The following is a 25,250-nucleotide window of genomic DNA, read 5'->3' on the forward strand; positions in this document are numbered from 1 at the left end:
CACACACTTGTGCACAACAGCTCTAGTAGTAATATAGTAATGAAACATCTTGTGTAATAATATCCAATTACTTGTAGACAAGTGGACATAGGCTAGGACCACCAACTTTACATACACATTTTTAAACCAGCTGTCCTGGAAAAGATTTGTTGGTAGTTTCAATGTGCCTCATTAATATTTGCTAAAGTGTTACTAAGTAACTCATTTCAAATATAGCTCACTACTTATAAACCAAGAACATATATCACTGTATAATTATAATTAATATGGAAGGCAGACAACAAAAGAAACCTCCCAGATGGAGTTGAGACAAAGAAGAAAATGGTCAACAGCAATTTATGCTTCCGTCTTCTTTCAGGATATATTAGAAAGAATGGATGACCAAGTATTAGGAAATGTTTTGGATTTTTTCAGATGCAAGGATAATTTCTCCCATTTACCATAAAAAAACATGCTTTATTTCAAATAGCAGACATTTATTTCTCCTCTCACGTTTTGCTTAACAATGACATGTATGATCATGAATCAAACTGCAATAGCAGCACATGTCTGAAAAGTGCTGTACTGACTTACACTCATGACCGTCAGAATGAGAACAGTTTTTCTAGGCCAACACCTTTCTAATACAAAGGGAAAGGTAGTGGTGTGTGATTAAGCAATTTATTCTATTCAGTTAAAAATCAAAGAAAGTGGTGTTAGCTTTAAGCCCTTTGCTATTCACTAATGTGGAAAGTACAATATTTGACTATTGTCTGCATATGTAGAGGTTGCACACCTACGTAAGTCATACCATCTGACACATCTCCCCTCTAAAAGCCAGCTTTAATTAAACTATATTAGTCAGGTCTGAGTCACTGCCCTCCTGCTATTGTGGATTGTCACCTGGCTCAGCCCAGTGACACTAGTATATAAAAAAAAATCCAGCTTGTTGCATACATGCAAATATTATAAAGCTATCAGGAAGAGAGGGGGTTCAATATACTCCAAGTACCATGCTGACTTCTACTCTGTTCTTTATTTCCCCAGACTTGTATGACAGGGTTATTGAAAGTTCCTATAGGTCTCCTAATTTTAACTGTGCCTGAGCAATATTAGCACATAGCAATGGTGCTGATGGCTCCCATTATGTATGTTCCCTTGTCTTCCACTTTGCATTAGTGACGAGAAATATTGTCTCTTAAACTGAATCAAACAGATTTTTTTTTAATACAGTAATGAGATGTCAAGCCATATGCAAGCCAGACAGCTCCAGCAACAGAAGACTTAACTGTGTTCTCTTACACCTATTACCAGGGCATCTCTATTACAGTGTATAGTAGCAATAAGAAAGGACACTATATTAAGTACACGCAAGACATTATTTACATGCATTTTGACATACATTACATTACTTGGTTTTGTTGGACACCATAATAAGAAACCTACTGCTCTAGGGAGTTAGAGTCCTCTCGCTACACATAGTATGGAACTGTGTAAGGTATAGCTTTCATGCAACTATAAAGCATAGTTACAAAGAGCAGACTTGTGGGAACCTTAGCTCTGGATTTCTCACAGTTGAAATCTCAGCCTGTGAGACAGAGAAGTCAGACCAATAAGAATGCTTATTCTGGGTATTTAATTAGGGTACCTGATTGAGACTGCAAACCACAACTTTAAACAAATGCACTGGCTTCCACAAACAATATAATCAAAATCAAAACAGTTCTCAAAAAAAGGGCCCAAACACCAATATTTTGGAACATATACTCCTTAAGAAAATGTGAGCAAACACCGAACTGTCCAACTTCTAAGTGGCTGGGGGCTGAATCTCATATAGACCATGGATCCTCCCTACCTCCCTTGCCCCATGTAGCAGAGGCAGGAACCAAAAGCTGGAGGAGGAAGGGTTGCTCAGAGACCTCAGTAGCAACAGCTGGAGTGGTGAGAGCAGCAGACAGGGTGATAACCCCTTGTGAGCTGCAGGCTGCCAGTTGAACAGCCCTGGACTAATTTAAGAATGATGCAGTCGCATGTTGAAGCTTGAATGGAGACAAGTTCTCAGGTGTCACTCAAAAAATAAGTGATCAGTCATATCAAGTATGTCCAAGTGTTTCATTCTCAGAGTTCGATTTTCAGAAGCTTTATAGTCTCCTACCTGGTGAAGGTTCATCAGGTAGAATGACATCCTCTGTAGAAAAGGTTATAGAAATTTTGAATCATACAAAGACTATTGACAGGAATATAAACTGGTCTGTCAGACAGAAGATAAAGACAGTTCAGTGGTCCTGTAACACTGGAGGAATGACCTCAGTGCAAATGAAGCTAGTTTTGAGTAACTAAACACTTGTACCACACACATCATGGTATCCAAGCTCCTTAAAAGTAAGGTTAAACATTAAAGGCTTAACTGCTTGATGAAATGAGATCTGTGTTTTTGCTGCCTAACAGGGATATGAATCCATTTTGTAATATGACAATTAGTTGCTATGGAAACATCACACAACAGCCACTTTAGTTGGAGGAAGGTGTAAAAGCATCCTAGATAAACAAGACAGGATTGTTGTGGACAATACTTTTATTGGACTAACTGGATGGTTGGGAGAGATTTAGACAAGTTTTTGGGTACAAGGCATGCCTCTCTAGGTTTCCAACGAAACTTGCCTAGTACCCAACAGCTTATATATTTATTTCTCTACTATGATCCACTAAAAGATATCACCCATTTAAAAAAAAAAAACAACCCCCAAACTCTTGCCTTATGCACATTTCCTGGACTATTACAGCTACAATATCACTTCAACACTTAAACTCTTTTTTCCCTTAAAAATTAATGAACAGAGGCAACCAACTAAAAAAATTAAACAGCATTCAGAACAAAACAACTTCCCAGTAAGCTGATCAAATATCCATTTGTTCCTTAAGGTAAAGAATCCAGTTCCTTAATACATGCAATCATTTTTCTCAGTTTTGTCTTTCACTGTTACTGGTACTCAAATACTTTTGACCAGCATTATCCCAAACCTGCTAACTTTGAAATTGTACCTATATTCATGTAAAGAACACTACTAGGTTCAGAATTTTTAAAGAAAAGATGTTATGATCTATTGTCAGGAAACTTATGGTTTTAAGAAACAGATGACAGCAGATTGTTATGTCACCATTTGCCAGCAAAGGTACACAGAGCAAAAAAATAAATACAAATTAAAAAAAATAAAGCACAACATGAAAGAGAGTCTGTTATTTTCAGCATCTAAATGAAAAAACAGCTGGCAAGACTTTTCCCAGTAAAATTTATGGGGGAAAAAAATACAGATTTTTCAAGAAAACACTAAAAAAAACCAACAACAAAAAACCTCCACAAATCTGTGGACAAGGGACAGCTTGAATTTATAGCAGCATTCCCTCAGGAATACTTCCCACATTGCCCCTTTACCCATCCACTGGGAATTATTTTCACTTTATGGAGACAGGGCTGCCTTTCAGTCAGCAGTTGCTGATTGATCTTCTAACTTTAATGTCCAAGAACAGAGGGAGTGTCTGTAGAAGAAAATGGATGGACGGCCGGACAGGACAGGACACAATAATGATAGGAAGAACAGAGGTAAATGTATAAATAAAAGCTATTCAACCAACTTGTTTGCTACTATATTAAACCATCAGAAAAATCTAACACACACAGCCACTGACTATTATTAACACCACCACTTTCTGCATCTGTGTTTCTATTGGCAATGACACTAAAGCTGAAGTGATGCCTTGAGTCAAGAAAACAAGAGGTTGAGATGTTAGGATTTCACATAAGAATTAACAAAGTAACTTCTCTCAAGCACTACCCCACACTACTATTCTAGCAACAAGACAACAGAACATGCAGCTATCCTGAATAAGGTAGGAAGTAGGGTGGGCTTTCAGCTGCTGGAAGACTTGGGTACATTGGATAAGTTTTCCAGAAAGCGAACAACTCCTCTTCCTTTCACAGTGCTTTTTCCACATGGCATCTTCACTCCAGAGGGAGAGTCACCTATGAAATGAAACCATACATTGTACAAGTCAAGTTGGCATTTAAAGAACACAAGTGGAGGAACCTTCTCTACTTCTTACTGCTGCAGCTGAAATTAGTGGAGAAGAACTTGTTAATTATCCTTATGTACTTCCAAGGAAGAGACTTTAGTGATTGTTTACTGGCCTTAATATACACCAAGGCCACCTTTAAGGGACATCCTTTTTTCTGGAAAGGCCTGACTTTGCTTGTTGGGTCAGTGCAGTGTTGGGTGGGTCAGGCTAGTTTACAGATCTGGTATTTTTGCCCACTGTCTCCCATCTTGTACTCCAGAAGCTGGACTTTCCTTTAGGAAATGAGAGCCACAAACAAGATAGATTCTTCTCTACATTAATAACTAAATCAGTCATGGACACTGATTTAACTGTACTAATTCCAACCCCTGCTGCATTCAGCCTATTTTCAAGAGGAGCAAACTGCACCAGTGCAAGCTGTGGTTTATCCCATTAATAAAAGGAGTTTGCATCAGTTCAGTGGCATTCTATCTAGAATATCAGCACCTGAAGACAGGGCAAATCTCAGATTGGACATAGTCATTCCCTACAGATGCACAGGAAGCCATCTTTTGACACATGAACGGTGTGTTAAAGTGATGTCTGCTTGCATCTACAAATAGCTTAAAGAAACACCTCATAAAAGAATGAGCTGTCATTCACTGCAGGACTGACCCAAGATGAAAACAATGACATTAACTATTCTGGAGTCTTTACCCTGTCGTTGATGCTTAAGTATAATGTCTGACATGGGCCTAAATTGAGAATAACCACTTAATTGTGTGACAAAGCGTAACCTGGCCACATGTACATGCAATTAATGGTGCAACAAAAAGCAAGACAAGCCAAAAATTTATTACACACAGAAAGAATGTAATAATTTTATGGCTGGTTTCCATTACAACTTAAAATGAATGTATGGCCTGGTAGACCGTACCAGGATTCAATGACAACTGATCACTGGGGCTTAAATTGCCCTGGTAGGTCCCTGGAGCCAGCCAAGAATCAGCTGATTGTCAGGTACCTTTGCTGGTGCAGAGGAAGCTTATCATGATCTTGGGCTTCCTCTGCACTGGCAAGTAATTGGGGTCTGATCTCCAACTTCAAAGTCACATCTGGCATGGTAGGAGGTGCGACTGGTGGGACTGTGGATCAGATACCATCATGATTTTAACTGAGTGCGTCTTAGATGAGGCCTTTTGCCATTTAACCTTTCTATTGGTTGTTCAAAAGCCTGCATAAAGGCATCCACAGCTTACATCAGGAGTTAAAAGCAACTCTTGATCAAACTACTGTTAAAGTCAACTTTAAAACACTGGTGTTTAGATTTTTCCTAAGAATGTCAATCCACCTGCATTGAACACAACTACTGAACTTCAAATAGAAGTCCCATTGTCTCTTCCCCCAAACTCAACTCTACTGAAGGTAGCAAGAGTTTAAGCAGCAATAGGAGCAGAAATTGGCACGATATACTGGCACCTACGCACAGGTAACAAGTCTGCCCACCCCACAGTTATTTAAAAAAATGTTAAAGAAAACTCTACTTATGGCATGTCTTAAGCAAATGCCATGCATTACATTTTATATTGCAAGCAACTACGCAAGTCAAAACTTAATAAAATTGGTACTAAATGATGCAAAACCGTTTAAACTGTTTAAAAGCTCTTGCAAACCAACTACCCATGATCTGTCTGTTCAGTTCCCCTTAGGCAACATCGTGCTTTGGGATTTAGAGAAAAAAAAGCTGATTTGCCTGCTCACAAACTCAATTTTAGCTTATGCACTTTCCGTATGATAAAGTGTTTTTATCATATGGAAAAGGTTACACAAAAGGAAGATTTTTCAACAACTTTAGTGTTTACAGACAGTTATGTTAGAATCTCCAATGAAGTGGTTATTCACTGAGTTCTCCTGTCCTATGCGTTTCATAGCGGATTAAGTGTTTTGAAGATAGGTACTTGAAGCAAGGTTACCACGGAGAGTTCTTTCATTCCTGGTGTATACTGGCAGGAGGAGGGCGGCAGAAGGCTGCCTAATGGAGTGCTGAACAGACTGAACCCAAGGAGAATTTCTTTGCTGTGGAAATTCTGTCCAGTAAAACAAGACCGACTGACCGACCCGACCCCCCCCCTTTATGCATACACATGGGTTCATTAAAAGGTTAGTATCACCCATCTCGGGAGTTAAAAAAAAAAAAAAAAGTTTACAGCAGTACACAGGAAAGATCTGAAGCTGTACTATCCACACAAGATAATGGGATAATCATAAAACCCATCTACTTTGCCCAGAAATTTGAGTGGGCTAAAAACAGAACAAGGACTGTGGTGCAGCTGTCTGCTAGTCTTAATACTCATTCTTTCCTCCTCCAAACACAAAAGCCTCAGACTCACCAGAAGAGAAAGATCCTTGATCCTGAACTGGAGAAGTGAAATATCTGGTAGACCAAGGTTCTTGAGCCCTCAGTTTCTGTAGGAGGAACAAATATAAAAATACCCTCAAAATTATTAAATGCCTTCATATAATGCCAACTCATGCTACTCAGCATGACAGGCAGAGATGCAGGCAATACTGCACTACTGAATACCTGGCTGTCTGTATTTGCATTAAGTAGTTTAAGAAGCAAAGACACTTAACCTAGAAGCAGCACGGGTGGGGGAGGGATGGATGTTGAAAATGACCCACAGTCAGATCACAGCCAGATGCATAACATAACAGCGTATGGCCAGAAAACTGCATTCAACATACCAGGGCAAATCTCAGTGCCTGGACGAATAAGAAGGATTTGAAAGAGACAGCAAGAAGTCTAGTGTCCTTATAAAACAGAACCATAGGGCAAGAAGGGACCTCAAGGTCAGCTGGCCCAACTCCCTGCATAAACTCCCCAGAGTCTTGACTGTCTGATGGTTCATTAGTGTGTGCCTTATGCCTACACATGCAGTCCAGCTTCCCATTTGCAAGTGTACTGAGAGTTCACATCTGATTAGAAAAGATCTCACTACTGGTGACCTCCACTGAGAAGTGCACTTTGCAGATGGCCTGCAGTAAGCTTTAGAAACCTGACCAGCCAGCTAGTGGAGCATGCTCTTGAAAGGGCAGCATCAGCCAGGGCACTTACTCATCTTCATATTACAGTCTGATATTGGGAGGTTAGACACCCAAGACAGTTATTTACATTAGTCCAAATTACATTTACCATCAATATATAAAAGAAGCTAACCTGGAACCGTCCAGCATCCAGTATTGCGACCTTTGGACTTGGGTTATTGCTAGATATACAGTCTTGCAGAGGTAGGTGAGCTTCTGTCAGTGAGATTCCATACACATTGGCCAGAGAACTACTAATACAATAGCTACATAGACCAGAGAGATAGGAAAAAAAGAGAAGAGTTTTACTGGAATGATGTGCGTTTCACACCCCCCCATCTGGATTTTCAGGCAAGGGTGAGAGAGAAAGGATCAGTGAAAAAGAGGATGTTGTTTCAGCCAAAATATGGATGCTGAGCCTCTATGTGAGAACAATTCGTTCTAATAGGGAATGTGTTTTATTTAACAAGATGGCAACACTTTAGTCTAGTCACAGGGTCACCAGGCTACATTTCCATGTGTGTCACTGTTACCGCACAGTTACAGTGCAATGTCATCATACAGATAACATTCAAATGACAGAAAGTTTAAAAAAAAAAAGCCACTACACTACTGAAGGGTTATCACTAGGAAAAATGCTAAGACTTTGGAACCACATTAAGAGTCTGAGAAGTCAAAGGCATAAAACTACAGAGGACGAATCAGTCAAAAATTAAGTTTCCAACATATTGGAAACAACTCTTTTCAGTACTCACGTAATTTTCTTGCAGGATGCTAAAGCACAGATTAGGATATCATTTTCCTCATGCCACTTGCACCTAAATGCAATAAAATTCTGGGTTCAGTATAGAGCAATTGCACCTTGATTAAGATGCATGCAGTCTAATGGGATTAAAAGCTTGTTGACTGTTTCTATCCCTTTCCTCCTAGTTTGCCAATTTTCATTGTCCTTGTCTCGGTGTGCAAGTAGACAGGATAAATTTTACAAAGGTTTCATGTTATCTAGCTGTAGCACTAAATTTGCCCCCTGTTTTTCCCCATTGAAAATACACTGTTTACTGCTGCTGTTTGGGAAAGAGCCACACAATATAAGGGAAACTGCCCCAAACTCCTAAAGGCAGTAACACTCACTAGAAAGTATTTTCAAATGCTCAATCACAATACATTTTTATCCTATGCTCTTTCAGTTAAATTATGTGGTCTTAGTTACTTCCACCATTCTCTCCACTATTGTGTTATTTTTAAGTTGACAGTGTCACTTTAAGCATCATCCTTTAGGAAACAGGGAACATAAAGATGAAGAGTAAAATTGATTAGGATTCAGTTTTAACATATGGCGTTCCAATTATAGTAAGGGAACATTCATTTAGAAAAACAAGATCTAATTTTACTTTGTGGTAAAACTCTGTGAACTCAGTTAAATCTACACGTGTTCATGGATGAAGAAGAGCAGAAGTTGATTAAACAGGAACATACTGTCCAATAACACATTTCCTTCACTCATATTCAAGCTATGATCCGAAGGCGGCCATTCTTTTTGACGACTGTGTCGCAGGGCACTTAGGTGCCTGCTCCTAGAAGAGCAGAAACTGCCTGGGGAGAGCCCAAAGAGCCAGACAGGAGCCCAGATGAAGGTTGCCATGGTAGCTAGCTAATGAGGAAATTATCCTGCACCTGCGCCTGGTCAGCTGGCCAGAAGGGGCAGGGCCCTGGGCCCATATAAACCCCAGGATGGGGACTAGGGAGTTCAGTTCTCTGCTGGTGGCCAGGGGAGAAGGAGCCCTCCTAGAGCAAGTGAAGGGAAGAGGCCTGACTAAGTTCTGCTCTGGGTAATGTAAAGGGGCCAAGCACACCTTATGTGGCTTGTGTTATGTTATAGACCAGGGGCTTATGTTTAGTTGTTGCTTTATAAGACCCGTGGTTTGGGTGAGGCTATTTAGGGAAGGAGTAGGCCTCATTGGGGGCCCACTTCAGAGTGGGGACCTCAGCGCCAGCGAGGGTGCAGAGAGAGGGCTGTGGAGAGCCAGAGAGAGGACACGGGGGGCCAATTCACAGCAAGGCCCAGACCGGACAACGTCAATGCCATCTGTGAGGCTTGGGGCGTGGTAAAGGGGCAGTTGGAGCCACGCATATAACCTATAAGGCTAGGGTGTCCCTGGGACATCTAGTCTGAAACGGGATCCACAAGGGGTCCCGAACCCACGGGGTTCAAGGAAATCCATCAGGACCATGACCAACAGAACCTGAAGGCAGCCTCCCTATATTACAAAATACATCAAGACGTGGTGGACGAGAATAGAGGGTGCCCATCAGGCCGAGTCAGCACGGTTGAGAGGCCTTAGGAGATCATGGCCATCCTTAGAGACCCCATCCTGTGACAGACAACAGAATTCTTACCTAGCTTATAGTAATGGAATGTGCAAGGTTTATGTATGCAGGGTACTTGGGGTGGCGGAGAATGGGAGGGCACAGAATTTACAGCACAATGAAAAATGCATGCATTGGTCCTAACTAGGAACAATCAGTGCTGGTGTACCTGGTGTTACTGGAGTAATCCCAAATGGAGACATCCAGTTGGCTGCGAACCCAGGTCTTCGAGGGCTCCTTTTGAAGTTTCTGCTGGTACAATTCCACTACCAGATCTTCCACATTCCGGAGCTCAAACTTGTTCTCAATGCCTATCATTCAGAGAATGCAGTCAAGAGGCATATCAGCAGGTTGTACAATAACGGTAGAATAAAACGGACATTACCAAGAGACCAAGAATCCTTGAAATAGTGTTAATGCCTTACCTATTTTCTTAGCCATGTGCTTCAGACACCAGTTAACTCTGTGCCAATCATTAGACTAGAAGGAAAGAAGTATTAGTAATATATACAGAATACAGCCACAAAAGCAGAGTACAGTATACTAAGGCCTCCCTATCTTATTCCCATCCCTAAAACACCCTTTGCCGCTAATTTAATTCTTGCATAATAGACAGTTTTACAATTGTGGTAGCTGAGCCAGAAAGACAACCCCAGTTTACTGCCAGCCTTTCATTTATCCTGGACAGATCTTGGACTCCAGGCTTATTTTAGAGCTGGTAATACAGATAACATTCAATAGCACTTGGCCAGTTTAACTTACATGGTTTTCCCCATAACTTGGTATCAAAAGCTCTATCATCTACAGTTTTTCCTACTGGCATGAATGGATCCATACATAGTAATACTTAAACCATTGGACCCAGTTGGCATGGATACTAACAGCCAACATTAGCAGTCATTAAATAAAAATATGTTACACCACCACAGTTAAAAGGCCTGTACAAAATGAAGACTTCACTAGCATTTTGAAGCTTCTCAGAAACCCACCACTGGCTTTGCTTGGTTAGCAACTCAGCAAAAAAGTGAGCAGAAGAAAGAAAAAACTAACTCAGGAACAGAATTATCCTGAAAGGTTATTTTCCTCTAAGAGATGCAAGTACAAGAAACAGTTACTCTGCACTGGAACTAGGAAAGTGAAATCCTGAAAAACAGTAATGGAGCAAAGAATAGATACTCCCATTCTTCTGCTACTCATTAGATTTTTACTAGGAAACACTCCTCTTAGTCATCAAATAAAAGTCTGATTAAGAATCTTGCTTTGAACTAACACTATAGGACTTATAGAAAAATGCTCCAACTCTGGAGACACTAGATCATACCTTGCAAAACACTAGTGGCCAGCTTCCCTGGTTTGGCTGGACGAATTTGTAAAGTTCATGCAATACAAGAGGATAAGCAGCATTTGAGAGTTCAAAGCCAGAAACAGGAATTTTATGAGTGGCATCACCTAATGGAGGTAAAGAGGAAACAAGTGAGATAGAATGCAAAACCCGGACTTATTATTTTTTTAAACGACTCCCTACCTCAAGTCCCACCTAGTATCTAAAGGTAAAACCAATCAGTTTCAGACACTCATTAGAATCTGACCTTCAACAAGAACCCTCTTATTTTCCCAAAATATAGTGATGCTTTGGGACTGTGAGCTTATTCTGCCTTTAAAGATCAGTTATATAAATATTTGAAGAAGGAAGAAACAGTTAAGTTAGATTCTAATTGTTAAACTTCTTGTTCTTCAACACAACAGGAAAGAACTATGAACATGCACACTAGTCAAAGGGAGGAGGGGAGGAAAAAAAAAGAAGTGAAACAGGCCATGTAAAAACAGCAGGGCTAACTGACAGTAGTAACATTTAGTAATGCTGCTAAACATACTGATTTATTTATTATTTGTGTTTATAGAACAAAAAAGGTACAAAACTCAAAGTCTGAGTGTTCTCAATCTGACTTGATACACTTTTTGATGGAGAGCCACCACTAGTAGGATTACCCAATTGGATACAAGCCCTCAGCACATTTGCAAGTGCAATTTCCTTTTTAAATCCTTTTTTTTGCTTAGCAAATGGTTTAGGATCGAAGGTGGTCACTGGGGCTGCCGTAGTAGCCCACAAGTTGTAAACCCATGTGGGAGCTCCTTTTTCTTAAGATTTTTACTCATTTTAGCACCACCTTCCAGCCTAGAGATTTTCACTGCATTATTTTTATTACCAATTATATCACTATATGGACACATTTCAACTGTCACTGAAAGTCTGTAACCTCCAAGATGGACCTTAACAGCCGTGTAACACTGTACAAAAATAAGCCAGTTTATGACAAAGATCAAGCTAAATGGCATTTCAGGTAGAAGGGCAGCATATAAGCAGCTATCCATGATTAACAGGAATGCAAGTTGGAACAAAACATACCATCATTTGTGAAGAATTTAAGCATTCTTTAAAGGCCAGTTTTGGTTTTGTTTTTTTAAAGGAAAAAAACAAAAAATAAACAGATTCTGGTATATAAGAAGCTATGTGAAATCACGCAACTTTTCCTCTGTTGCTCCAATCTTTCTTTTTAAAGTTAAATGCAGAGTTCCCAGGGCAAACATCATAGTAAGACAATTAGTTAAGACTGGTTTAGGCACAGCAGTGAGACACCAGATTTTGTCCATCCATACATCCCATTAATTTCCTCCTGTAATACTCACTTGCAGCCTGGCAGTGATACCGAAAGCCACATGGTACCTCTTCTGCAAAAAAGCAGAAAGAGAAATATTCATTATCAAGCAAGCAGCAGATACAAGAACTGTAAGCTATGAACTATACTTTAGTATAGTGTAGTTAGCCATCTTCTTTGTCATTGTATAATTAAACATGAATATCAATTATCTATGCACATTTGGATAAAGCCTGACTGCCACATTTTACAGGCTGTTGCATAACAGGGGCTGTCCAGCCAGGGGCATGGACCAAGGTGGTCAAGGGCCCTAAGGCCCGCCGCACCAAGGCCCCTGCTCCGCCAGAGCTGAGCAACAGGTACACACCTCTTGCTGCCCCAGCAGAGCCTGCTGAGCTGCCAGCTCCCACAGGCAACTTGGGCCCAACTGCAGCTACCGCCCCTGCTCTCCCCAAGACAAAACATAAGGTGTTTGTTGTGGGAGACTCCCTCCTGAGGGGGACTGAGGGGGCAATCTGCCACCCCGACCCCTTATCCCGGGAAGTCTGCTGCTTCCCGGGGGCCCGCATCCGGGACATTGCCGAGAGGATCCCAAAGCTCCTCAAACCCACAGACCACTATCCCATGCTCCTTATTCATGTGGGCACCAATGACACGGCTCGGAGCGCTCCCAGCCGGGTCATGAGGTGCTACAGGGATTTGGGAGCGGGGCTAAAGGGTCTGGGGGCACAGGTGGTGTTCTCATCGATCCTCCTAGTCTCAGGCTATGGGCTGAGGAGGGAGAGGAGGATCCACGTGGTCAACCAAAGACTGCAGCGCTGGTGTCATCGGGAAGGCTTTGGCTTTCATGACCACAGCCCGCTCTTTGGTGAGAGAGGCAGCGAGCTGCTGGGAAGAGATGGCCTCCACCTCTCTCCCCTAGAGAGGAGGCTCTTCTCAGCCAGACTGGCTGACCTGCTCCACTGGGCTTTAAACTAAGCCTGCTGGGGGTCAGGGGGACTACCGTCACTGCTGGCCCGCTGAGCAATCCTTGCAAAGCCAGCGGGTCAAGGCACTTAAGGGAGCCCACCCCTGCCCCAGCCCTGGTAAAATCTGTGGGCAAGGAAGGAGCCCCCCAGGGGACACTTGCCTGCCTGTACACAAATGCCAGGAGCTTGGGGAATAAGCAGGAGGAGCTCATCCTCCTGCTCAATGCAAATAACTATGATGTCATAGGGATAACAGAGACCTGGTGGGACTCCACCCATGACTGGACCACGGGTATAGATAGCTATACCCTGTACAGGAGGGATCGTGTAGATAAAAGGGGCGGGGGTGTAGCTCTCTCTGTTAAGGAAAGCTACACGTCCCTGTAAGCCAATATTGGCAACCAGGGTGGATGACTGGAGACCCTCTGGGTTAAAATCCGTGGGGAATACGGCACAGGGGACACAATGGTGGGAATCTACTACAGACCTCCCACCCAAAGTCCTGAGCTTGACCAGGAGTTTGCCCGGGAACTGGCTGAGGCAGCATGCTCCAGGACCATGGTTGTCATGAGTGACTCCAATTACCCGGACATCTCGTGGGAGGATCGCTCTACAAAATCTGAGCGGTCGCAAAGCTTCCTCTCGTGCATGGATGACCTCTACCTGACTCAAGAAGTCTATGGGCCAATGAGAGGTAAAGCGCTGCTCGACCTGGTACTGGCTACTGGGGATGACCTAGTCGGCGACCTAGTGATCGATGGGAAGCTGGGTGACAGCGACCACGAGCTGATCACCTTCACCATCCGCCGAAAAGCTGGCAAGTCAGTCAACAACACGGAAGTCCTTGACTTCAGGAAAGCCGACTTTGACAAGCTCAGGAGGCTTGTCAGTGAGGCCCCAAGGGACCATGACCATAGGGAGAGGGGAGTTCAAGAAGAGTGGTTGCTCCTCAAGGGAGCGATCCTCAATGCACAAACTAAGTCTATTCCATCTCGAAGGAAAGGCAGCAAGAGGGCACAGCAGCCCCCCTGGCTCTCCAGGGACCTAGCAGACCTCCTGAGGCTAAAAAGAAAGGCCTACAAAGGATGGAGGATGGGAGTCACCTCCTTGGATGGGAGTCCAAGGAGGATTATTCTGCACTGGTCCGGTCCTGTAGGGAGCAGACCAGGAAAACCAAGGCTGCAACTGAACTCCAACTAGCTTTGAGCATCAAGAACAATAAAAAGTCCTTTTTCAGATATGTGGGGAGCCAGAGGAAAAGCAGGGGCAACATTGGACCCCTGCTGAACCAGATGGGGCAACTGTTAACTGATGCCCAGGAAAAAGCCAACCTATTAAACAGGTACTTTGCATCGGTCTTTCATCAGTCCCATGGGACACCCATGCCCACTACGGGACAGGGAAGTCCAGGTGAGGGTGATCCCCTGCCCTCCATTAATGCTGACTTCATGAAGGAACATCTTGAGAAGCTGGATACCTTCAAGTCAGCCAGCCCTGACAATCTTCACCCCAGGGTACTCAAGGAGCTGGCGAGCATCATAGCCCAGCCTCTAGCGCGGATCTTTGAAAACTCTTGGCGCTCTGGTGTAGTGCCCGAAGACTGGAAGAAGGCCAATGTGGTGCCTATCTTCAAGAAAGGGAGGAAAGTGGATCCGGCTAACTATAGGTCCATTAGCCTGACTTCTATCCCGGGGAAGATCTTAGAAAAGTTTATTAAAGAGGCCATCCTTAATGGACTGGCCGACGCCAACATCTTAAGGGATAGCCAGCACGGGTTTGTTGCGGGTAGGTCTTGCTTGACCAATCTCATTTCCTTCTACGACCAGGTGACCTATCACCTGGACAAGGGAGAAGAGATTGATGTCATATATCTTGACTTCAAAAAAGCCTTCAATCTGGTTTCCCATGATCACCTCTTGGAGAAACTGGCCAATTGTCACCTTGGGTCCTCCACGATCCACTGGCTGGAAAATTGGCTCTGTGGTCGGACCCAGAGGGTAGTAATTGATGGAAGTCACTCATCATGGTGTCCTGTGACCAGTGGGGTCCCCCAAGGCTCTGTCCTTGGACCCACACTGTTCAACATCTTCATTAATGATGTGGACACTCAAGTCAGAAGCGGACTGGCCAAGTTCGCCGATGACACCAAACTTTGGGGCAAAGCACCCACACCAGAAGACAGGCAGGTGATCCAGGCTGACCTGGACAGGCTCAGCAAGTGTGCGGACGAGAATCTGATGGTGTTCAACGCCGATAAATGCAAGGTTCTCCACCTTGGGAAGAAAAACCCGCAGCATCCTTATAGGCTCGGCAGTGCTATGTTGGCTAGCACTATGGAAGAAAGAGACTTGGGGGTCATCACTGACCACAAGATGAACATGAGCATGCAATGCGATGCTGCGGCTAGTAAAGTGACCAAAACGCTGGCTTGCATCCATATATTCTTCTCAAGCAAATCCCGGGACGTCATTCTCCCCTTGTACTCAGCCTTGGTGAGGCCGCAGCTGGAGTACTGCGTCCAGTTTTGGGCTCCACAATTCAAAAAGGATGTGGAGAAGCTTGAAAGAGTCCAGAGAAGAGCCACGCGCATGATCAGAGGTCAGGGAAGCAGACCCTACGATAACAGGCTGAGAGCCCTGGGGCTCTTTAGCCTGGAAAAGCGCAGGCTCAGGGGTGATCTGATGGCCACCTATAAGTTTATCAGGGGTGACCACCAGTATCTGGGGGAACGTTTGTTCACCAGAGCGCCCCTAGGGATGACGACTAGGTCGAATGGTCATAAACTACTACAAGACCGTTTCAGGCTGGACATAAGGAAGAATTTCTTTACTGTCCGAGCCCCCAAGGTCTGGAACAGCCTGCCACCAGAGGTGGTTCAAGCGCCTACATTGAACACCTTCAAGAGCAAACTGGATGCTTATCTTGCTGGGATCCTATGACCCCAGCTGACTTCCTGCTTTTGGGCAGGGGGCTGGACTCGATGATCTTTCGAGGTCCCTTCCAGCCCTAATGTCTATGAAATCTATAGCAGTACATGGGTCCCTATCAACTGCACAGTATCATTAATCCCAATGCACAAGATTGTGCAAAATCCTAGCTACACAACAATAACTTCTTCTAAACTACTTCGCCTGCCAGGTTTTATTTTACTCTTCAAATCTGCAGTCAGTTCTGGTGACAAGGGTCATTTCTTGCACATACAAACAGAGGACAGCACTTGTTCAGGCAGAATACCTAACCTGGAAATAAGAAATTGCCTTTATTCTGGGAAGCTGAATGGGGCTTATAAGAATTGGATTTAGCAAGTCTCCCTCCTGCTCCCAAATAACATGACAAGTTTCCTCCCACCTGCTCCTTATTACTCACCAGACGCTATGAAGCAATGGAAGTCAGCAATTATACCATCCTGCAGTGAGTATTTGACGCAACCAATCTCGCAAGGGAGGAAGCGCTGCTCACAGTGAGAGGGCAGTTCTCCATGGCTGAGAATGTTCAGGAAATAAAAACTGTTCCCAAGCACAGCTGAAAGAAGAAGTTACTTTCAGAGTTGCTAAAGGGGAGAGCCAGCCTTCCCTTTATTCAGTTGGTCCCAGTCAAGAACCAATTTCCGATTTTGCTGGGACAAAAGCTACTAAAACAGACAGAACAACAGTTGATGAAAGATACACATACGTAGAAAGATATATGACAAGACATAACTTTTCCAGAAGTATTGTAAGTCACAGGAAGCCCAATTCATCTCCTACTTAACTAATTCCAGATATTGCTCTTTTGTACATATCAGGGAATATTTATGAAAAACCAGCAGTGGCCTAAAACCCGTCAACCACCACTGTCCTCCAAGATGACCCTTACTTCCCCCATCATCAGTTTTTATTTATTTATGTTTTTAATGGAGGGACAAGAAACAGATACTAAAATACTACCAAGTAATAGGTTCCAAGAATACTAAATAACTGGCTCCTTAAACAAGTCCAGCTTCCGCAGTCCAACAGCAAAAAGCAAAAAAGGCTAACCAGAGCCAGTCTTCCAGTATGGAAAGGATGGATTATATTTCCACTTCCCTCACCATCTCTCCCCTTTCTGTTTCCTCTTTAAAAAAAAAAAAGAAAAAAAAAAAAGGTTTGCTTGGTGGCTGCACAAGTTATACACATTGATTTGTTGGTTGACTGTTTAGAGTAGGGGAAACCTCATCAACCTCCCCTAGGCCAGATGCAGACCCACCTTTGGCAGGGAAGCAAGCGGTGTCAGGGAGTCATGGAAGTAACTCAGCTGTCACTCACCCACCACCACAGAAACAGCTCCAGTGTGGCTCCACCAGTATTTGATGGTAGCCTTACCCCTACCTGCCCTGCCCTTGAATTCCTGGCCCCTCCAGGAGCTTAATGGGCTGGATGAAATGGCTCCATGACCCAGATCTGGAAAGCGATTGACATCCCTTGTTTAAAACATCTTGCAAGTATTATTATGTATTAACATTTTTCATAGGCAAGCTCATACTACAGAGGTAGTGCTCTGAAACTCACCTCTGAGTAAAAGCATGTTGTAAGGGCGAACAAACCATCTTTGGAAACCAACCTTTTTGTACCTAATGAGATGCTGGCCAACTAAAAGTGACATTGATCCTTGCTACTTAGTAGTTTCATAATTCTAGGCTCACAGGTTTACCACCCAACAACCCTGTCCTCACCTCTTACACCTAATACAAAGCATACAGACTGTAAGTGGGCCAGCTCACCAGACCCTGTGCTATGATCTACCCAGGCACCCACGCTGATCTAGAAATCCACATAGCTTTCTCCTTAGAGGACTTCTGAGCAGGAGCCAGGCTTAGTCAGCACTGGGAGTCCACCCCACTCTGAACCAGACTTTTATATCACTCCTGCAGTGCTGGCATTGGCTGCAAGCATACCAACCCAGCCCAGCAAGTCGAACTCCTTCCTCATTAGAGGCTTGCCAATCCATGCCACCACACATGCTCCTGCTTGAGACCCTTTTCAGGGTACTTCTCTCCCTGCATACATCCTCCCCTCCACCCCACAAGAAAAAGTCTACACAGAAATGGACCTTTTTAACCCTATGACGGATTCAGAAGAAAGGTTGCAGGAGCAGGGACCACCATATGATGTGGGGTTTCATCTCCTTCATGGAGTGTAACCAGCAGAGAGATACTTGGTTACAAACTGGGGTATCTTGGCTAGGAGCTCAGACTCCTGTACTAGAGGGCCCTTCTTGAGGATAGTCCTGTGCTAGGGGGTGTCCCACTCCCTTCCTTGGGCTGCATCTTCTCAGTGGACTCCTGGGGTTGTCCCCCTGAACTCTTGGACTCTTGTATCCCCATGAAGGCTGCCTGCTGCTGGACTAGGTGTTGGGGCCTGAACTATGACTTGTCCAGATTGTTTAAGGGAGGATGTGGCCCCTTTATGAGTTCCTCAAAGCCTTCCCAATCTTGGCTGAAGACCACAAGATAGGTTAAGGAGTCTGCCAGGCCTACCAAGCTCAGATTTGTGAGCCTTTCCATTGACAACAGCACCCAGGCCCGGGATAGGGTTTTACATCCTCATGAATGCCTTTGGGGTCCAGAAGTAGGGATTTTCTAATAATTGCTTAGGCACATCCCAAATTCACCAAAGCCATTAACTTAGTGCCCTTTAACATGACTGAAACCATCAGTTTTGCAGACTGGAAGGCCTGAGCCCATGTTTCTGCCATCCATATTTGAGATCCAGATGTAGTTGCACAGGTGAAACCAGCTTCATGCACCTTATGGCTAGAGGGGGTGTTTACCTGGTTGTGAGGTCCCCTGCTTCCTGTCCCTTTTGGTGCTGGCTGGAGTCAAATTTTCTAGTTCAGAGAAATGGGCTCAGGGGTCCCCATCTTAGGCCAGTGGAGGCCCCAGTCTCCTGCCCTGGCTGGAAATGTGGCTGCAGTTGGCACTCCAAGTACCCTGCTTTGTCTGGCTGCCTGCCCTTGGGGCTAGTCTTGGGCCTCAATATATCCAGGTTTTCTTGGAAGCAGGCCCTCCAGAGGGTTCTACTGCCAGGTACTGCTCCATCAAGCCTTTGCCACCACCTTGGGTTGATGCCACAATACCCAACTTTTACCCCCGGGGGCAGTATTCAGATGAACCCTTCAGGAATTACCTCCTCCACCTGCTTCCCCAACCCATCATCCTGTTTGGATCAGCGCCAGCTCCAGTTCCTTAGCTGCTGGGCAAGAAGGCAGGGTCAGCCTCAAGGTAGGTAGCACTCTGTGAAAGCACAATCTGAAAGTCTCCTCTGAAAAGTTAAGGATGTCCAGAACAATTGCGTTCACTTCCTAGTAATTCACAAACCATTTCAGCAACAAGACCCCAGTAGGTCAGCAGGGTCATCTCTGATAGGTACAGAGACAAGATCACTGTCCATTGATCCGCTTCTGCTGGCTGGTGCCAACCTGGCTGGCCTCCTCCCGTCCCCAGCAGCACATGGGAAGCTGGCTTCAGCTGCATGCTGCTTTTCCTGGCCGGTGCCAACCCGGCTGGGTGGGGCAGCATGTGGCTGAAGCTAGCTTCCCATGTGCTGCTGGGGATGCCCGGCTGGGTTGGCACTGGCCAGCAGAAGCGGCGGTGAAGCCTCCTGCCTTTTGGGACCAGCTGGCACAGGTAGGAGGAAAAGTGCAGCAGCACGTGGGGAAGCCACTGCTTGAAAGGGGACGGGATGGGCTGGCCGGGCTGCACCAGGGAGGGAAAGCCCCCCGCAGCTGTGCTGTATGATCCTTTAAGACTGAACAATATGCTCAAGAATAGAGCATGAATGATCTGGGCTCCAACGTAAATTCGGAGCAGGTAAAAATCTTTGTAAAAATACTGTCCAGCGTTTGGATTGTGTTTGCTTCTGTTTCTTTGTGCGGGATTGGGGGTTCAACTTGTTACTACTTGTTAAAGATGAGTTACTAACAAGTTATTAATTCAATAAAAGTAAATCTTCTTGAAGATTATTCTTAAAAATGCCCATGTTTTGTTGCTTTGATTAGTTTCCACTCTGGCTGATATCTTTTCCACATCTGATCTGTCGACTTGCATTATGCTTCTTTCATTCATTGAGAAGTGAGTAGAAACGAAAGTGTTTATTTTAGCCAAGTTTTTCGTATTATTTCATTCTTACTTTTATATTGTTTTTATTTTGGATTTTAAAATACATTTCCAAACCCATTTCATTGTCAATTCCTGCAACTTCATTGGTGTCAAAGGCCACATGACATCACTTCCTGATGTGATACCACTTCCTGTGAGGTCTTTGAATATGGCTCACCAGCCACACTTCCTGTGCGGTTTTTATCACTTGGTGATAAAAAGTTCGTGATCCGGCCGCACATTCAAAAAGGTTGGACACCCCTGCACTAGGTCCTTAATTACTTTCTGCTGTGGGACAGCAGCATTTCCATCTTTTCATATCCATGGTTTGAGGATTGGAAAGGGCATAATGGGACACATTGTCTGTGATCTGTAGCAGGGGTTAGGCTCACTAGATTGCCCACATTCTCCAACAACAACAGCAACAAAAAGGTAATGAGCTGCCTGGTACCTGTGCTATAGGCTACCTGACACCTGCATTGACAGGTGATGTGTAAGGGGTACATATAGGTGCACATGCACCCTGAGCGTGGCAGTGCACACCCTGCAAAAAGGTGCTGCTGACATTGTCAGCAGCGCCTGCAGGTGGTTGCTGCTTACCACCCCACCAGTAGTGTCTGTGGGTGGGTCCACGGTTCCCTGCCCACCACCGCTATGCTCTTGCCGCCGTGCCCCCCACAGCTGCCAGGGGCAAGCGCCGTTCATGTGCACTGACCTGAGACTCCAAATGGGTTACTCCTCAGGGGATGTTTGACCAGGAGCCAGGCTCAGGCTCAGTGCAAGGAGGACTCAGTGCTGACCAACTCCCATCTTTTATACCACTCCTGCAGGCCTGGCATTGGCTGCAAGCATACCAGGGCAGGGCCACACCAGCCCAGTAACTTTTTAACCACTTCCTCACCAGGGGCTAACCACTCCAAGCCACCAGATACAAACCTAGTTCAGGCCCTGTATGTCCCCAGTGAAATAGCATTTCTATATCATTTCTACTAACATGAAATAGTTTCTAATCCTTTCAAACCTTAAAGGCCATATTCCATCCTCAATACATGCATGTGGATCCTATCAAGTTTAGTGGGAGTTATGGCAAAGAACAGAATTTGACCTAAAGCATTGTGAATTACTTTTATATCACAAAGGATATTTATTATGACAAGACAATGACAATCCTAATTTTTACCAGGTCTGGCTTTTGCCAGTATATGTCTAAAAGATTTGAATATTTGTTTTTTCCCCATTTTCTCCAGCTAAGCCCGAAAAGCAGCTTGTAAATTATTTGTATAATGAACAAGATTATGACAAGAATCAAATTGCTCTAGAGTTACTCTACCTTGATCATTCCTCCCCGGAAGATTAGTGGCATTTGGAAGAGTTGGGCTTTTCTGTATTTGGATGGGCAGGTGCGCAGGAATCGGAGAAGTCTGACTGGACAGCTGGAGACAAGAAAGGTAGTTGAATGTACAACCAATTCTGCTCCTACCAAACCAGGAAAGGACTATCACATAGCCCTGTCCAAGTGGCAGCCCATGGGGGTTAATGTGAGGCTTCTGGGCTCTTATTCAACCGCCACTCGATTGCTCTAGCTGCTGCTTCTGCAGCCAGGGTCTCTACACACCCCCTTCCACCCTTAGCTTTTGCTTCCAGCTCTGGCCCTGGGAGGCACGGTTGCACAGCTCACACTACCAGGAGACCCTGGTGAAGTGCAGTGAGGGAACCGAGGTAGAGGGCTGCCATGCACCCACACTACAACTATGCGAGTCTGGAAGGGGTCACACCCCCTCTAGCCACAAGTACTATGTGTATGTGTGAAGGAGGGAAGGGGCAGAGCTGTGCACATGTTGCAGGGAGGAGGTAGTATAGTTCAGGGGCCCATGGCTCACTCATAGCTGCTTAGAATTTGGACAGCCCTGATACAGGCCTTGATTCACCCTCTATAAAAAGCATGAAACATTTCCTTGTAGCCCCTCTCAACCTTATTGTGTTCTGTAGTCTCAGTATGAACCTGTAGACAGAACAAATATGTTTTCTCTTCTTACACAAAGGAATTCACCTTAAAAATAATCAGTAAGTCTTGGAAGTTTGTCTATAGATCTCTAAAGTACTGAAAAGGGGGAAAGACTGTATCTTTCATAAACTGTGCCTTTTCTGCTATGATCAGTGGCAAACTAGAAAGCTGTAGTTTGAACAGTGCATTCCACCAATGGAGAGAAACTAGAGAAATTCTGTTTGCCCATTCCTTGATGAGACACCAAAAGCAATGAATTATATCATAAACTCATGTAGTATTTCTAAAAATCACATTCCCCTTTTCTGCCAGGTGAGAGACAGCTAGGAATTTTCACAGGATTAGGTCTGTTCTCACATTTGCAGTCTGCCCCAGTCAAGGAAGCATGACCTAGGGTCTCCAGTGCATTGATCTACTAATTTCTTCAAACCAGGACCATCCAGGACAGATACTTGGCAGCACTTAACAACTGTAGAATCACTAAAACATATTGGTATTAGAAACAACAGCTATTACCAAGGAAAGACAGGCTTATGTGCAAGATTTTAAGGGCATATTCACCTCATTGCAGGCACACAATCTGCATGATACACTAGTAAATGCAACACTACCAGTAAGCAAACTGCATGGAAGAAAGCAGGTTCTGCCCGAGCATTTAATTACTTTCGCACAGAGAAATCTGCAATGCCATTTTAGAGTAAAAAAGTTATAAGGCTTGGGAGCTTGGACCCAGTGGGCATGTAAGACAACAGAAAACCACAATAAAAATATGCTACTTGACAATGCCAAGGGGAAAACAAACTATTTTTTCTGAAACGGTAGAGGCACAAACTGTTAATCATAATAACCTCAGTTCACTGGAAAATCGTGTCCATTTGCCAAGGTATCAACTTAACACTTACTCAAAGACCAAAGCTCATCTTAAAAATCAAATGAAGCTTCTATTAATACAAGTATTGGTTTCTGTTTATTACTGCATATATAAACAGTGTAAACTGATGAAAGCCAAATTTGCCTCCACTAATCTGGTATAAAAAAGCTGAATTTTAGTTAAAATGGTGCAACTGTTTTACAACCACAGAGCCCGTACAGCTCCCAGTCCAACTGCTTGTGACCTTCAGCTTCAACTACTTTCACAGCAACTCTTTTAACACTTCTTGTCACCATCATGGAGTGTAGTTTAGTTCCAAAGCCCTGGTAAAGTACACTGCTGTAAAAGCCTGGAACAATAAAATTCAGGCTCTCTTCCACTTTAGAACAAATGCATAGTGAAAGTAACTAGATAAAATAGTTTTGCACTGATGATCAGTTACAAACATTTCTGGGCTGTGGAAAAAAAGGAGGAGCACAGACTAATTGTGGCAGTAGCTTTTGCCTACTTATTTTAAAAGAAGCTAAAAGACACCATTTAGGCTTTTACAAGTTTAGTGTAACCCTCTACCACAAATGTGGACAGATCCCAGCTCCTGCTCTGCTCTGCTCTGCTCTGCTCCCCCCGCCCTTCAGAACAGAAGCATGTTATCTGGGTGGACCGAAACTCTCACCATTTACCTGTTTTACTGATGCATCGGTGGATTTTGCCGATTTCCACTGACGAGCCATTTCTGCATATTTCTCCTTTTCATCTTCAGTCAGCAACTTTGAGTAAAAATAATTGTTACACCAGTTAGTTCCTGCTAACAGGGTAACTTTCACAAAGCAGAAAGTTCTTTGAACAGCAGCTCTCCACTCAGCAGGGACAATACAGCATTGCTAATCAGAGGTTGGAGTGGGGTGTTACATCAGGCAAAATACACTTTCCTAATGGTACCAAAACTTTTATTCTTTGGCTTTGATGGGCGAGAGAGGGATAGGACTGTCATTCTAAGCAGGAGAAAAAACTCTAGAAATGTAACTCAGTGATGGCATCTATTTCGTTTATTTTTCTCTTTCATTTCGAACAGATTTGCGTTCCCAGGCCCGCCCGGGGAGGTGGGCTGTGAGGTCGTTACAGGCCCAAGGGCCCGTGCCCGTCTGGGGGCCACACCTGCCCGGGCGCTTCGACTGGAAGAGCCCCTCCTTCCCAGGGACCGTCCGCGCTCACCGCCCAATCCTGGGAGCAGTAGGGAATGGCGTCAACCACACGCGCGACGGGCAGGCCTAGCCGCCGCAGCTCGGGCAGGCGGTGCAACGCGAAGTAGTAGTAAGCGTTACGGGCGCCCTTGCGGTTCGGCATGGCCGAGCTCAAAACCGCGAAAACGAGGCACGCGAAACCTTGCTCTGGCTCCGCTTTAAGCGCCGCCGCAGCTCAGCCTCGCCCCCTCGTGCCTCAAAGAGCCAATCGGCTGGCTTCCAGAGCCGGCACCGCCTTCCCTCTTATTGGTCACCTAGCGATGCGGTCCAAGAGGGAACATCCAATAGGAAGGGGAGGGAGGGAGGCTAGCGTGAGGAAACGCCTTATCGCCCCAGGGCATGCCGGGACTTGTATTATTTCCATCCTTTCCCCCAGCGCCCCTCTGAGTCGGGATCAGGCGCCGCGTGCCGGGCGTGGCTACGGAAGCGGGGCTGCCTGCGGGCGCTTAACCCTTTAAGCGCCTTTGTCAGCGCGATGCCCTCCTCTCCATTTGGGTTGGTCTAATAAAAGATATCAAATTCACCCAAGGAACCTTGTCTGCCTCCTCTCCATTATGCATGGGAGCTGAATGAGCTATGCCTGTTCAGCCTGGAGAAGGAAGACTGAGGGAGGGTCAGGCTGCCTGGAGAGGCTGTGAAACCCCACACCCATCCTTGGATTGCTTTTAAGAGCAGGGAGGTCAAGGACAACATGGGTGTCACAAGTGGCATGAGCAGTTGCTGTGTGTTGCACATGGCAGATGGGGGGGCGCAAAAAGTAGGTTGGGAGGTCGGATGGTGGGCACAGGGAAGGGAGCAGGAAGAAGAGAGGCAGAGAAGGCAGGCAGCACAGGGAGAGTGGCAGATCAGGCAGGGAGCAGAAAGCAGAGTGGAAACTTGGCCGGGAGCACAGGGAGGGGGCAGAAAGCAGA

The 25,250-nt window shown here is 44.7% G+C and overlaps 1 protein-coding gene across 1 annotated transcript; it reads right to left on the bottom strand.

The window, feature by feature from the left end:
• Positions 1–435: 435 nt before the first annotated feature.
• Positions 436–24,530, bottom strand: MAEL (maelstrom spermatogenic transposon silencer). The gene is made up of 12 exons (XM_006262267.4): positions 24,311–24,530; positions 23,779–23,865; positions 21,553–21,655; positions 16,475–16,630; positions 12,172–12,213; positions 10,805–10,932; positions 9,909–9,963; positions 9,653–9,794; positions 7,872–7,934; positions 7,250–7,382; positions 6,423–6,498; positions 436–4,000 (listed from the first exon to the last, which is right to left on the bottom strand). Exons 1-12 carry the CDS (start codon positions 24,440–24,442, stop codon positions 3,888–3,890), a joined length of 1,230 nt encoding a protein of 409 aa, XP_006262329.1. The 5' UTR covers positions 24,443–24,530; the 3' UTR covers positions 436–3,887.
• Positions 24,531–25,250: the final 720 nt, after the last annotated feature.

This window comes from Alligator mississippiensis, chromosome 1 (assembly GCF_030867095.1).
Source record: "Alligator mississippiensis isolate rAllMis1 chromosome 1, rAllMis1, whole genome shotgun sequence".
In the NCBI taxonomy this organism is placed as follows: domain Eukaryota; kingdom Metazoa; phylum Chordata; order Crocodylia; family Alligatoridae; genus Alligator; species Alligator mississippiensis.

Excerpts from the sequence above, each read along its gene's own strand:
- MAEL (XM_006262267.4), bottom strand. The coding sequence starts at position 24,442 with ATGCCGAACCGCAAGGGCGCCCGTAACGCTTACTACTACTTCGCGTTG. Across the intron at positions 21,656-23,778 it reads CCGATGCATCAGTAAAACAG|CTGTCCAGTCAGACTTCTCC; the intron begins GTAAATGGTGAG and ends TCTTGTCTCCAG. Across the intron at positions 16,631-21,552 it reads TCCGGGGAGGAATGATCAAG|CTGTGCTTGGGAACAGTTTT; the intron begins GTAGAGTAACTC and ends TTCTTCTTTCAG.